The sequence below is a fragment of the Chenopodium album genome, chromosome 6, assembly GCF_948465745.1.
Source record: "Chenopodium album chromosome 6, dcCheAlbu1.1, whole genome shotgun sequence".
Lineage (NCBI taxonomy): Eukaryota > Viridiplantae > Streptophyta > Magnoliopsida > Caryophyllales > Amaranthaceae > Chenopodium > Chenopodium album.
This window is the reverse complement of record NC_137839.1, coordinates 71,711,972-71,726,914: the sequence shown is the minus strand read 5'-3', so window position 1 is coordinate 71,726,914 and position 14,943 is coordinate 71,711,972. Positions and strand designations below refer to the sequence as shown.

The 14,943-nt window shown below is 30.6% G+C and overlaps 1 protein-coding gene across 1 annotated transcript; it reads left to right on the top strand.

Moving 5' to 3' along the window:
- Positions 1-3,898: 3,898 nt before the first annotated feature.
- LOC145635174 (tryptophan decarboxylase TDC2-like) lies at positions 3,899-9,839 on the top strand. The gene is made up of 3 exons (XM_081686459.1): positions 3,899-4,370; positions 7,495-7,860; positions 8,840-9,839. The coding sequence occupies exons 1-3, from the start codon at positions 3,899-3,901 to the stop codon at positions 9,526-9,528; spliced, it is 1,527 nt and encodes a 508-aa protein (XP_081542585.1). The 3' UTR covers positions 9,529-9,839.
- The last annotated feature ends 5,104 nt before the right edge of the window (positions 9,840-14,943 follow it).

Here is a 14,943-nt window from a genome sequence, read left to right as displayed (position 1 = left end):
GTAAATAAAACATGTATATATTAGATTGATTGTAGCTACTGATGCGGATGGTATGATAAGAAAATTTTAGTTTTTTCTCAACGGGAGATATAAATAAATTAGTCCACTTCTTATTTAGCTATGTGGAGTATTATTCAATTATTTTTCAATTAATAAAATAACATTATAAAAAATTAAAAGAAATTCAAATAACATAAAATACTATTTAAATAACGTTCCTTTAATTTTTTTTATTGACCATTAGTAACCAAGTCCTTTAATAGTAAATGAATTACCTTTGTTTTTATTTTTATTTTTCCTACGGGTTTAATAGTTTTATTTATAAACCGTGCATCGCACGGGCACTATGCTAGTACTTTAATAAAATAACGATTATGAAACAACTAAATCTAATTATAATTAATTTTTTATAAAAAATTATAAAAAAATAATTAATTTTTAATTAATTATTTGACAATAATTATTAATTTAATTAAGAATTTACACGACGAGTTTTTGCTGATATTAATTTAATTTTTTGACAGTAACTATTAGTTTAATTAATTATTTGACAGTAATTTTTGCTGATAGTACTTTCAAAACGACGAGTTTTGAGATGTTGTAATTAACAACGATGCACAAAACACGTTGTTTAGAACTGCAATAAGCCAAAAAAAAAAGAGTAGCAAGTGGGCCAAGTGGTGATAGGGCCCACTTGCTACTGTTAATCAATTTATTTCCTCACGCCATGAGGGGAAAATTGGTTTTCCTCATGAGGAAAATTGCATTTATTTCCTCATGAGGAAAATTGCATTTCCTCATTGATGAGATATTCACGAGGAAATTTTTCCACATTATTCAATTTTCTACTGCGTTTTACATAAGAATAACATCTTACCAACCCATGATGTTTGAATCACATAAAGTTGTGTGCTTTTGTTGGAGAAGTATTGGTGCATATATGGCCTAAGTGCCAACAAAACAAGTAGGATGACATTTTTGTGAATAATGGGAACTAGGGGTGAACATAAAAGGGTACCCTGTTAAAATTCCTGGAACCAGAACTTGTTGGAACAAGTTCCTCAAAATGGGAACCGAAACCAGAACTTGTTGAATAAGTTTTTGAAAATTGGGAACCGGAACCTGTAATACTTGTCGGTTTCGGCTCCGATTCAGGTTCCGATTCAAGGTACCCATTCTTGTAATCTACTTACTAACTTATTGTAGATTTTGTAAACAAAGGTTGGTCACTAATTTATAATCTTTACAACTTGCAAATAAAACAAACTAATACTTCCTCCGTTTTCTTTTACTTGCAACACTTCCCTAAAAAGGAAATGCCACAATACTTGCAACACACTATAAAAGGAAAGTTAATTTAGGGAAAAACTATACTATTTCTCTTATTTAAAGTACATGGCCCACTAAGGCCCTGTTTGATTCACCTTAATTTTGCTGAACTAAAATTATTTTTACTGAACTGAACTTAATTTTACTGAACTGAAATTATTTTTACTGAACTTAAATTATTTTTACTGAACTTAAATTATTTTTTTTTTACTGATTTTCTATTATAATTCTTCTTTAAGAAACTGAATTTTACTGAACTGAACTGAAATTATTTTTACTGAACTGAACTTATTTTTACTGAACTGAAATTATTTTTACTTAATATTATTTTTTTAAGGTGAAAAGAACAGGGCCTAAATTACACTCGTTACAATCACTCATCCTATTTTAAAGTTTATTATATCATGTAAATCCCACCTTTCTTAATTACCGCGCTAAAGGGTGTGTTGCATCTAAAAGAAAACGGAGGAAGTAGTAGTTGTCTAACAAATTTAATACATACATTTATTATTGTAATTTATTATTTAAAAAATAAGTTAGAATAATTGGTGTATAATTTGAAATTAAGTGATACTTTTATCAGGTTACAGAGTACTCTACAGGTTCCGGTTCCAAAAAATTGAGAACTTGAGATGGGCAACATGTTCTCCATTTTGTTACCCGGAACCGAGATCGAAACATGTACACCGGAACCTCCTGTAAAGATTTCAGTTTCGGTTTCGGAACCTGTTAAACCTACGGTTCCTAACAGGTTCCGGTTTCAATTAAGGTTACTCTGATTTTTTGTTCACCCATAATGATAACAAGAGAAAAAGCAGCGGTTGGAAATTTAATGGCAGAAAGTATTAATAAATGCAAAATGATATATTAAGGGCTTGTTCTCAAAACTGAAATCAGCTGAGCTGAACTAAACTGAACTGAACTGAAATGAATATTTTATAAGAGAAGGAAATTAGGAGCTGAACTGAACTGAACAGAACTAAAATGAATATTTTATAAGAGAAGGAAATTAGGAGCTGAACTGAACTGAACTAAACTAAACTGAACTGAAAATAAACGTACGAGAACAGGCCCTAAATGTGCCGTAAAGAGAGAGAGAGAAAAAAAAAACCTTTATTGCCCTCCTATGTGCATGTGAAACACATAGACCGTATACGCCTAAATGCACTCACTTTTGTTTGTTATTCGTTAATATTTAGGGTCTGTTCTCTTATGTTGAAATTTAGTTCAGTTCAATTCAGTTCAGCTCAGTTCAGTTCAGCTCCTAATTTCCTTCTCTTATAAAATATTCATTTCAGTTCAGTTCAGTTCAACTCCTAATTTCCTTCTCTTATAAAATATTTAGTTCAGTTCAGTTCAGTTCAACTCAGTTCAGTTTAGCTGAGTTCAGTCAATGTGAACAAGTCCTTAGTGTATTTTATCTGCTAAATAATTACAAAGGCGTACGTAAAAGATTGTGGATGACCTCTGCTGGCTGCTTCCATCCTACATTAGCACATTCCAAAGTCCAACATTCCATATTTTGTCCTTGATCTATGAACCGCGGCAAGCGAGAAAGTGGGAAAAATTGCGTACTCCAATTACAAGGTGTGTGTGTTTTTTTTTTTTTTTTTTATTTTATTTTTTATTTATGTACTTGTTCACTGACAATTTCAACTGCTAAATTATCTTAGGAAAGTACTCCACATTAATCGATATTTGTTACTATTAATTCAATGGAGTTGTTAATATTGAACATTGGCATTCCGTATTATACTGATTATCGTGTTTAGGTTGAGCATTTTTCGAATTTTAACATTTGATATCTGATTTTGTACTAGTGGTCTAGTACAGTTGTGGCCTTGTGGAGCTATATACTACCCCCGTTTCTTTTTAGTTGACACATATTCCTTTTTAAGAAGTTTTTTTTTTTAGTTGACACGTTTTCTTTTGGGGTAAATTTTTTACCTAGCATTTACAAATTACCCCACTTACTTTTTCATTCTCTTTCACTCTCTCTCCTCTCCTTAATATATGTGCCTAAACTAAGGCTATCCTCCATGAGGAAATTCTTTATTTCGATCGGAGTCTTATCAAAATAAATTATCCTCTCTACAAGCACAGCCCACAAATTAGCCATGGCTACGACTTTGTTACCCTCCCTAAAGCAGTGAAACAATGGGCTACGACTTTGTTACCCTCCCAAAAGCAGTGAACAAAACGAAAATTACTACCTATTTAAAGAGAATAGTCACACCACTCTTTTTCATTGTGGACTATCGTACAAAGCGGTAGATTTTTCAGCATGCACCAACTTCTCCTCAATTAATTCCTCATTTCATTCTTTCTAACGAGAAACAATATATATTATTGAACAACCACATAAAAATCAATTAATTTAGCTCAATATTATGAATTATACATTTAATTTTTCAACTACCCTTGTATCAAGTGTCTCAAGACATAGAGCAACCTTGCTTATAAATAGCCCTACCTTAGCTTACACCCTTTGTCCCTTAACCCCCTTCCAATTCAATACTAGTAATACACTAATACTACCCTTCTAAGTTCTAACCACCCCAAATTTACCATGGGAAGCCTTGACCCAAACCTCACAAACACCTCCTCCCCCTCGAACCCAATCGAGTTCAAACCCTTAGACCATGAAGAATTCCGAAAACAAGCCCATCAAATGGTAGATTATATTGCAGACTACTACAAAAATATTGAAAATTTTCCCGTTTTAAGCCAAGTGCAACCTGGCTACTTGCTATCATCCTTGCCTCAAACGGCTCCAGCTAGGCCAGAGCCGTTTGAGGCCATCCTAGGGGATGTTAGCAAGTACATTTTCCCAGGTATGACACATTGGCTTCACCCCAAATTTTTTGCATTCTTTCCTGCAACCGTTAGCTCGGCTGCTTTCGTAGGTGACATGCTTTGTAACGCTTTTAATAGCGTTGGGTTTAACTGGCTCGCTTCCCCGGCCTCTACGGAGTTAGAGATGGTTGTCATGGATTGGCTTGCTTCCATGCTTAAGCTCCCTACCTCCTTCATGTTCTCTGGTATCGATACTTTCCTAATTTCAAACACAACATTTTATATTGCATTACATTTTCATACATTATATTATGTATCATGCATGAAACACGTATCTATGCATTCTAAAAATGTTAATTGATGCTCAAATATAGTCCATGAAATATTCTAAATACAAATTACTCCGTATAATGTTATTTGGGTTAACGTGATATAGAAAGGAGAAAAAAAAAAACATTTTGTTTGCTAGGCTACTAACATAAAATGTCTCGATCAAATAATTGTTTTTATGTTGTTTTAAGATGGTTACTTATATATAAGACTTCTTCTTTTACGTATTACTCTCTCGTCCTTTAATATCGGATAATCATCACTTTTTTTTTTTTATTTCCTAGTTGAAATACTTGATCAATTCAATATGAGAGGGATGAGAAATTATAAGTCAGTACTCCCTCCGTCCCTTAACACAATGCCTCTTACTCTTTATTATGTGAGAAATAAATGCTCAAAAGAGGTATTATATTAAGGAACAGAGGGAGTATGATTTATGAGAGTAACATACTAACATGTAACATGCATAGTATCTAATTTATGTATGCTAAAAGGCATTCATAAAAAGTCTATATGTCACGTAAATCCCTCACTATCACACGTTACACACTGAATTGCTCAATACGCCACATCATCCACCAAATTCTTCGATACACCATGACCCTGTCACTCACACAATCAACAATACTTCAATTATGTTGTTTTAACTAAATCAAAATAGATATGGACAAGGAGCTAGGTTCGATCACTCAACCTCAAGGTCGTAGATCACTGTTTAACCCCCCCCCCCCTTTTTTTTTAATTTAACCATCTAAGCTAATTGTCAAATTAATAATATATTACTCGTACAAAAGTATTGAAAACACATATAAATCTAAGCTAATTGTCAAATTAATAATATAAACTATTGACTGGATATTATTTTTTAAAAAAATTTAACCATCTAAGCTAATTTTCAACTTAATAATATATTACAAAAGTATTGTAAACACATATAAATCTAAGCAAATTGTCAAATTAATAATATAAACTATTGACGGGATTTTCTTGGATATTATTTATTTATTCTGACGGGAAGGGGATTATGCTTTCTTTTCATTTAAAATTGAGTTACAACATGTCCCAATGTTATTGTGTACAAGCATTATACTACCTCCGATCCAAATTACTCGCAACTTTGAAATATTTTATATCTCACAAATAATACCCCAAAGTTGCGAGTAATTTAAACCGGAGGTAGTATTTTTTTTTTTGACTGGGCTGTGTACAAACATTATTGTTTGTTCATGTTTTCATTTATTATGCAAGAAAATTATTGTGTGCCACTAATACTTAAAAGAACAATTATGAAGGTGCTTTGATTTTGACATTTATTACACCGTTCTATTTCAGTGCCCATGAGCAACACGGAGTTGTGGAGTACATTATAAAACGCGAAATTGCCTGTGGCCGCTTTTATTGTTAAAATTTTATAGTGACCGTTTGAAATATGACTATTAAAGTATAATATTTTAGTTCATAATTGATGTATTTTTCATCAAGTTGTTAATTATATAGTTTATTTTTGCTATAAAATACTATTATCAATTTTTTTAAAAAAATTTATCAAAATTTTAGTTTTATATATGTAATTTTTTTTTATTATTTTTTTGATAAGAGCTTTTATATATGTAATTTTTTTTTAAAAAAAATTTATCAAAATTTTAGTTTTATATATGTAATTTTTATTCTTATTGTATATAGTTTCTTGAAAGATATTAATTTTATGTTGGATTAAAATTTTCAAAAATTATATTTATATTGTAGATATTAGAATACGAACTAATTGTGAAAAAATGAATTGCTTATATTGTTTATCATTACAATAATATGATAGTCATATTTCAAACAACCGCTAAAAAACAAAAAAAAAATCATACTCCATATGTTATCTTACTCAAAATTGGTAGTAGATCAATTAAGTCGAACATCAAGATTGTAAATAGATTATATACATGTACTTTATTGAACCTAATATTCCTGTAAGAAAAAAAAATGAACTTAATCTGATTTTTTTATTTTCAAATTTTAGATTTTTAAATAATAAATAATTAGGGTGATAATATATGACTAGAAAAAAAAGAACATAATATATATCCTTGTTTTTTTTTTAATGAAGTAGGAAGAGTACAGAGTAAGTTCATTAAATAGTGTGTTTTTTTTTTTTTTTTTAATTTTTTTTTTATTTTTAGAAAGGATCCAACATGATAGTTATATCCATGTTTGAGTGAATCTAGGCGCATAAGAATTGTTTAATTGAGATGCATATATAAGGGCTAATTTGTTAATTCACATGACATTAGATAATTTTTGTAATTTTATATGATTATATACTTACAGTGGTACTTTTAATGAACCATTATATATATTTAAAAAAAAAAAAGGAACGAACCATTATATATACATGTATTTTATACTATTAGAATAGATTTATAGTATTAAAGCATTTAATAGTACTATATACATATTTAATAATACTTTATATCAATGTTTATATTTACAACTCATCCATAACTCTTTTGTCTTATTCGATCATGCTATTTACAAAATAAGTAAATAGTAGTTATGCGCCAAGAGTTAATCCCATGTTTCTATTTGTTTCTTTGTAACAACTAGCAAGGCATAACCACATGTAGAGTTAATTCAATGTTTCTATTTGTTTCTTTGTAACAAGGCATAGTGTTGAAACTCATTGTATCCCACTTATGAGTGTCCCACATTGGAGAAAGAGGAGAGGTGGTTCCACTTTATAAGGTAGAGGAGTTACTCCTATTATTGCCAATTGGTTTTAGTATGGAAGCTCCAAAGCCTTGTTTGTGGACCAAACTCTTCTCTGCCTTATTCGGGTTGCCCAGGCCCATTTCATATTGTTTCGAAATTTAACATAACCACATATATATATATATTGTCAAGCATTTATTTTTACAAACGTCAAAATGTAATCTCCGGTGCTAAAGTCTAAATTATTCATCTACGTATGTAGATACCAAAAAATGTCTTAAATTTTATGAATGTATTATACGCTACACTAATGTTATATCCAAATTGGTTTAATATAAGGGACGGGAGGAGGTGTGATACATGGAACAACAAGCGAGGCCATACTTTGCACACTCGTAGCAGCAAGAAACCGAGCAATGGCGGCGACAAACGTCGATAATCCATTATCGAAACTAGTAGTCTATGCTTCCGATCAAACACATTCTACCTTTGCTAAGGCGTGCAAGATGATCGGCATACCACCTAATAATATTAGGTTAATTCCTACAACGGTCGATTCGAAATTTGCATTGCCACCCTGTCACTTTCGTAAGTGCATTAAAGCTGATGTGGAAGCTGGCTTGGTCCCACTTTATTTATGTGTTACTGTGGGGACCACTTCAACAGCCGCCATTGATCCATTGGAAGAACTCCTCGATATTGCAGGTTAGTCCAACTTGTTTGTGTTATACTCCATATATATATATATATAGTACCAAGTATGATATAATACCAACTTTTGTTGCTCAAACGATTGACGACAATAACATTTAATTTCCTATTTAAGTAGATGTTGATTAGATTAGTAACAATATATTTTGTCTGAGTTTGTTTATCTATATATATCTTTTTCTTCTTTATTACCGTAGTACTTTTTTGAATACAAAGAATTACAAAAATATACCCCCTCCGTTACATATTACCGCAACATATTTCAAAAAAAAAATAAAAATAAAAATAAAAATAAAAATATTACCGCAACAAAGGAATATTTCATGTCTCAATAATAACACCCCTGAAAAATACACAATATTACGAATACTTCCTCCGTTCTAGTATTATTGCTACAACCGGACTTTTGCACTATTTATCATTTTTGTTTGACCACAATTATGATTTATACGTAAATTAAAATATAGTCATGTGGAGTTTGTAAGATTCGTCTCGAAAAATATTCACAATATCAACTTTTTATATTTGTTACTCTTATATAATCATAGATGTTTAACATATAATATATGCTTTAGGATGCGTAATTATTCTTTCTTGCAATATTTGTGAAGCAGAGGAATTATAATTTAATGACATCTTATATAACAAATAAGTTCAAAGTTTAGTTAGATCCGAACATCATCTCAGGCTTGATAGGAAAATCTCATACCGAATCAAGTTAGTTGAATATAGCCTTATTTAATTATTAGAGTTCACTTGAGTTATTAGTATCTATCAAGCTTATTTTATTTAATTTGCTCCTAAATTAGTCAAAGTAACATAGTTTAATTTAACATAGTTTTCACCTAAATACGTACGATAGAGAAAGTTAGTTTTCACGCATGTGTCATTTATTAAATGTCATTATTAATTAATTAACGAGTTGGTTGTTGGAATAACGTTGTTAACCATCAAAGTTTTGATCATTAATTAGGTGATTATGACATTTGGGTCCATGTTGATGCTGCTTATGCTGGAAGTGCTTGTATATGCCCTGAGTTTAGGCATCATTTAAATGGGGTTGACCGAGTTGACTCCCTAAGTATTGCACCACACAAATGGTTGTTAACCTACTTGGATTGTTGTTGCTTGTGGATGAAAAACCCGAGTTTGGTGGTTAAAGCTCTCGGTACTAACCCGGAGTACTTGAAGAATGAACCTAGTGAATCCAATTCGGTAGTGGACTATAAGGATTGGCAAATTGGTACGGGTCGACGGTTCAAGTCGCTCCGTTTATGGTTCGTGCTACGGACCTATGGGATTACGAACCTTCAAAATCATATTCGGTCTGACATTGGCATGGCTCGGTATTTCGAGAGTTTAGTAAGATCTGATCCTCGGTTTGAGATTGTAGCGCCTCCAAATTTTGCGCTAGTTTGTTTCCGGTTTAACCCGACAAGTGAGTTCAAATCAATTAAAATTGAGTCTCTAAATATGGAGTTACTTGACCGGATCAACTCAACCGGTCAAGTTTACATGACTCATACCATTGCTAGTGGGGTCTACATGTTGAGGTTTGCAGTGGGGACCACACTCACAGAGAAACGTCATGTGGTTGCAGCTTGGAAGGTAATTGAGAAAGAAGCTCAAGTGATATCAACAACATTGAAATTAAACACATGAAATTGAAATTAAGGTTCAACCAGATTCAAATCTTGCTTGCATTATTATTGCAATCTTTTTATTTATAATCAAGGGTGGGTTGATCTAAGAATAAAGTTGGAATGTATACATGCATTTCATTCCAACTACCGTGTAGCCCAGATGTTACACCGGATTGTTAAACTATTTTTATTACACCTTGTGATATATGTACTTAATATTTATAGTGTCTTTTTTCCTTTTTAATTAGTCATTGTGATTTGCAAGTATATACAATTATTTTTATATACAGAAAATGGTTAATAATTGGCTTATATGGTTAAATAATCATCCTTCTTATATGAGGTTGGGTGTTTGAAGTACATTAATTATCCTTTATGTTTTTAAATTTTATATGGAGTAATGTTTGTTGTTGAGTAATTATATAGCATAATAGGTTGAGTAGATGACAATAATGTATAGATTTTTTGTACCACAATAATGTTAGATTTGTACAACAATAATGTGTTTAGTTATCTTTATTAATCAATGATATTAAGGTTATTTTCATTTCATTTACATTGGTTGATTTAATGCGTTGTATTCTTCACTTTAATTTCATTTATTTCAAGTTTAATAAGTTTAGTCGAGGGTAAATACTTGTGGGTTCGAGTAAGATTTTTTTTTTTTCCCTTTTAGAGAGCCACAAGGCAGATGATGAGAATCAATCCTTCATTCTCGGGTTCAAGTAAGATAATGAATGTGTAATAGATTAATAATAGATGAAGTTTCATAAGATTAGATAAGAATATATAAGGGTAAATAAGTTCCAATCTTCCTTTCGGGCGGCATAATCAGGAAATTTAGTTACAGGCGGCACGCATCGGGGCCTCTTCTTTGGTCTTGCCTCCCCGTAACTGATTCCTGACGATAAGGATGGGCAGCCAGGTGGTCCATCAGAGGAGGCAAGACCAAAGAAGGGGCTCCGGCGCAGGCCGCCCGTATCTTAATTTCCTGATTACGCCGCCCGAAAGGAGGACCCGGACAAGTTTTGTCCAATTCTCGTTGGAGGGACTGGATATACGCCTTTCCTAAAGGCAAGTCCATAAACCTACAGAAAACAAAGAGATTGGCTGCCCCTTGCTTTCTTTTCCTACCTTTTTTAGAGTCCGGGATAGAAGCAGGGGCAGAAACAAGCAAGATAAAATAAGATATAATAAAAGTTATTCGTACTATATTCATATTAAATAGGAAAAAAAAACATAGGAGATCCTTAACTTGCTTTATTGTCTCCCATTTTGATTAGCAACATAATCAATTACTGCTTAATTGAAAGTCATGTTTAATTTTTATTTTGGTCCCCAAAAAAAAAAAAAAAAAAAAAAAAAACTCCAAGTAAAATTAATTATTCTCAATTCCCAATCATGAGGTTGATGGAGCTATCAAAACATTATTGTCGTACATACTCCATATGTAAGAGTAAGACTACGGATTTAACCTCAAGTCTATTTAATTTTTTTGGTGTGTCATGTCAAGCTTGGCTTGAGCATGCTTTTTTAAACTAGTGCTTTTAGCCAATTAAAAATCGACTTTAAATGAATTTATTGTTAAAAATGAAATGATTTGTTACAAGTTGTTTACGGGTGAATTGGTTCATTGATGGCTCTATCTGTGAACGATATCTACATTGTGTATCTATTATTTCTGACATTGATAATTATAGTCTTGTACGATCTTATTCAATTATTTCCAATATGATTATCAATCTTTTAATTTTTTTGTTGAATATAATTATAACTTTATATATATATAATTGCAATATATAACTTTTATATAATTACGGAGTATAACTTATCTAAAATGAAAATTTATTATCCCGTAATGATTAAAGTTAAGCATTGACAATCTTTATGCATGAAATTATTGATAAAATCGATTAGAAAGTACCCCCTTTGATGAATTAGTTATTAAAATACAAACTTTTCATTTTCTATACTTGTATCTTAGTCCAAAGTTGAACATAGCTTGTAGGAATTAATTAGCTACGTGTATCTTAGTCCAACATTGAACATAGCTTGTTGGAATGAATTAGCCATCAATGGACTAAGATACAAGTAGCCAATTAGGGGTTTTCAGTGTTTGGTGAAGCCGTGAAGCAAAAAGAAAACGTGTAAAAGCTTATAATTAGCTTTTGACTAATTATTTCTCTGCTTGCTATGCTAATACGAGTTTATGTTAGGGCAGATATTTAGCAAACCAAGAACTAACACGAGGTATGTTATTAACGACTAATTGCCACTCTCAAGTGACTCGACTCTTGAGTCAAACCCAATCTATCCTATTCAAAATTGACTCGAACAATACTCAATTCAGATTTCAACTCATATGACCACAATAATTTAGCATATTTTTAATTTGAAATTAACCCAACTTGACATGTTGACCTTACCAAATCTGACTCAGACGCTCGAATTCACACCTTTAAACCCATATATAGCTCTAGAATATTATGGTATAATAATCAACCATACACTAAACCGCACTTAGCTTGCATGATAATAATGTCAGACATATATACACAATTACTACTGTAACTTTTGTCATCTCAAAACTAAATTTATACGGTTTTTTCACCATATACCCCTGAATTTTTTTGGTTTATTCACTATATACCCTAAACTTTTTTAAATTCATTATATACTCCTAAGTTTTCACAAAATACACCATATACTCTTGATGACTAGTGATTTCTAACTTTGTACCAATATGTCACAAGGGTGCTAACTTTTATACCAATTTGACTAATTGGCCTAGATTTGATTTTGGAGATTTTAGAGTGGTTTCAGGGGTTGGATAAAGGAGATAAGTGCTAACTTTTTTTTTTTTTTTTTGGGAATCAAGATCTAAGGTAGTTTCGATACATAATTAACCAAAAAAAATAAAAAAACAGGGGTGTATGGTGAAAAAACCGAAATTTATAAAACTTACCTCTCTAGACTCTAGGTTCTCTTTACCAGTTTATAGACATTCAAACTTATTAAAAATAATTTTTTCTTAAATTATTTTTTTCTAAAATTAATTTTCTTAATTTTCGAAAAACTTTTTTTTTTTAATTAATTTTAAATTTTTTTATTTATATATATATATATATATATATATATATATATATATATATATATATATATATATATATATATATATATATATATATATATATATATATATATATATATATATATATAAAATCATTTTTAGTGAATTTGACCAACCAAAAAAAATACATTAAAAATCAGCCAATAAAAATTAAGTATATTATAGTGATAATCATTTTAAAGATGTTATTGTAGAAACATCCTTTATAAATTTAGTAGAAAACAAATTGTATGCCCAAAGTTTAAAAAACATCGTTGATTTAAATGAAGCCACAATAGAACTTGCATTTTCAAATATTCAACACAAAGATGATAGTATAATTCTCATATTTGAGGACAATTACAACTCATAGATGACACTGCATGTAATCTCAATCAAGTAATAAAACTTTTGTAAGGAATACTCCCTTTATCTTATATTTCAGCCATACAAGTTTTTGGATATCCCTTTGTATTTAATTTTTCATTCTAATATCTATCTATCTATCTATAATAATAATACTAAAATAACAACCGCTGACATCATGCTAGACACATGTCAAGTTGTTATTAAAAATTTTCCCACCAAAATTATTCTTACTAACATTATTTTATGCCTTTTATTTTTATTTTTTGAAAGTTTATGTTTTTTTTTTAATCTATATTACTTGGTTAGATACCGTGCGATGCACGGTTTATATAAAGCCTATTTTTAATTTGTACATTTTAAAAATAAATCGCTGTTATACATGAATATAAATAAGAATTACATAAAATTGGAAAATTTTATTTTAATCAAAATTATGATTTAGTATTTGTTCAACGTTGTCTAATGCATATTTAAATGTAGGAGGTCATTTATTAGTGTGCTATTTAAAATCGTTTCAATTTCTTACAATATAGATTTTAGTTGTAATGTAGAAGCTTCCAATATTTAAATTTCAAAAATGTTAAATATGATAGCTTTCCAAAAAAAAAAAAAAAATATGACATCATCATTGTATTTAGGCGGGGAAATTTTTATTGAGAAACTGACACATGGACAATGGTGATGTCAGCAACTTCCGTTTTAGTAATAGTTAATAGATTAGTAGCATCAATTTCCAAAATACAATCTAAATAATTTAATTTTGCTTCCTCAGCTACCCCTTTCATCATTCAACTTTTTCTAAAACCTTAATTTTTTTTTTAAAATATTTGATGTATTATTTATTTTGGGATTTCTAAAAATTGTTATATGAAAAAAATACTTCGTAATAAACAAATTTAGAAAATTTTATTTGTTCAAATCGTGCATCGCACGAGAATAATCTAATTATCAACATCAATAAGACTACTGGCGTATTATAGAGTACAAATTTTTTAAAAAAATAAATAAGTGATCTTATGTTATTGTGAAATTGTGAGAGTCCCAGATTTGTGAGGAATTCATTTGTGAGTGAGATTCTGGTTTTTTAAAGTCTATACTACATTCCTACTTCTATAATTCTATTGCAAAAAAAAAAAAAAAAAAAAACAATATTACAATATAAGTATGAAATTTGGAGTGGTAGGAATCGAACCCAAGAACCATAACTAGGAGAAGGATTATGCAATTTTAAAAACCAAAACTTACCACCGCGCCATTCTTCAACATCTAATTCTTTTAATTTTTTTTATTTAAAAAAATAAAATAAAATTATAGAGTAGTTTTTTTTTTGGAAAAATACACTTTAATAATTTCAACTATGGTGATTTACTTTTAATAATCCCAATTAAGGTTTATTACCTAATAATCCTTACTATAAGGTTAGTTTACCAACAATAGTCCCACTGATCGGTAACCTGCTGAAGAGTTATATATATATATATATATATATATATATATATATATATATATATATATATATATATATATATATATATATATATATATATATATATATATATATATATATATATATATATTTTAAGCCACGTGTCAACGTATCATTGATGCAAATTTTTTTAAAAAAAATCCTAAAAATTTCCAGCCACCCCAAAAACCCTAACTTGCCGGAATTCGGTCAGCCACCAACTCCCGACCACTGAAACCACCTCCCAACCAACTCCCAACCATCGAAACCACCTCCCACCCAACCACCAACCACCAAAACCACCTTCCATCCAACCCCCAACAACCGAAACAGCCTCTCAGCCACTGAAACAACCTCCCAGCCCAATCCCCGACCACCGAAACCACCACCTGACCCGACCTAGCCCCGACCCCAAAACCACCACCCTGATCCCCAAAACAACTACGAAGTCCAATGAAACAACGGCCACATACACCCATCGCGAAACCCTT

What these genes read in the sequence shown, in the direction of transcription:
- LOC145635174 (XM_081686459.1), top strand. Translation starts at nt 3,899, where the DNA reads ATGGGAAGCCTTGACCCAAACCTCACAAACACCTCCTCCCCCTCGAAC. An exon ending in TACCTCCTTCATGTTCTCTG is followed by an intron (nt 4,371 to 7,494) that starts GTATCGATACTT and finishes GTTTAATATAAG; the next exon opens with GGACGGGAGGAGGTGTGATA. An exon ending in AGAACTCCTCGATATTGCAG is followed by an intron (nt 7,861 to 8,839) that starts GTTAGTCCAACT and finishes ATCATTAATTAG; the next exon opens with GTGATTATGACATTTGGGTC.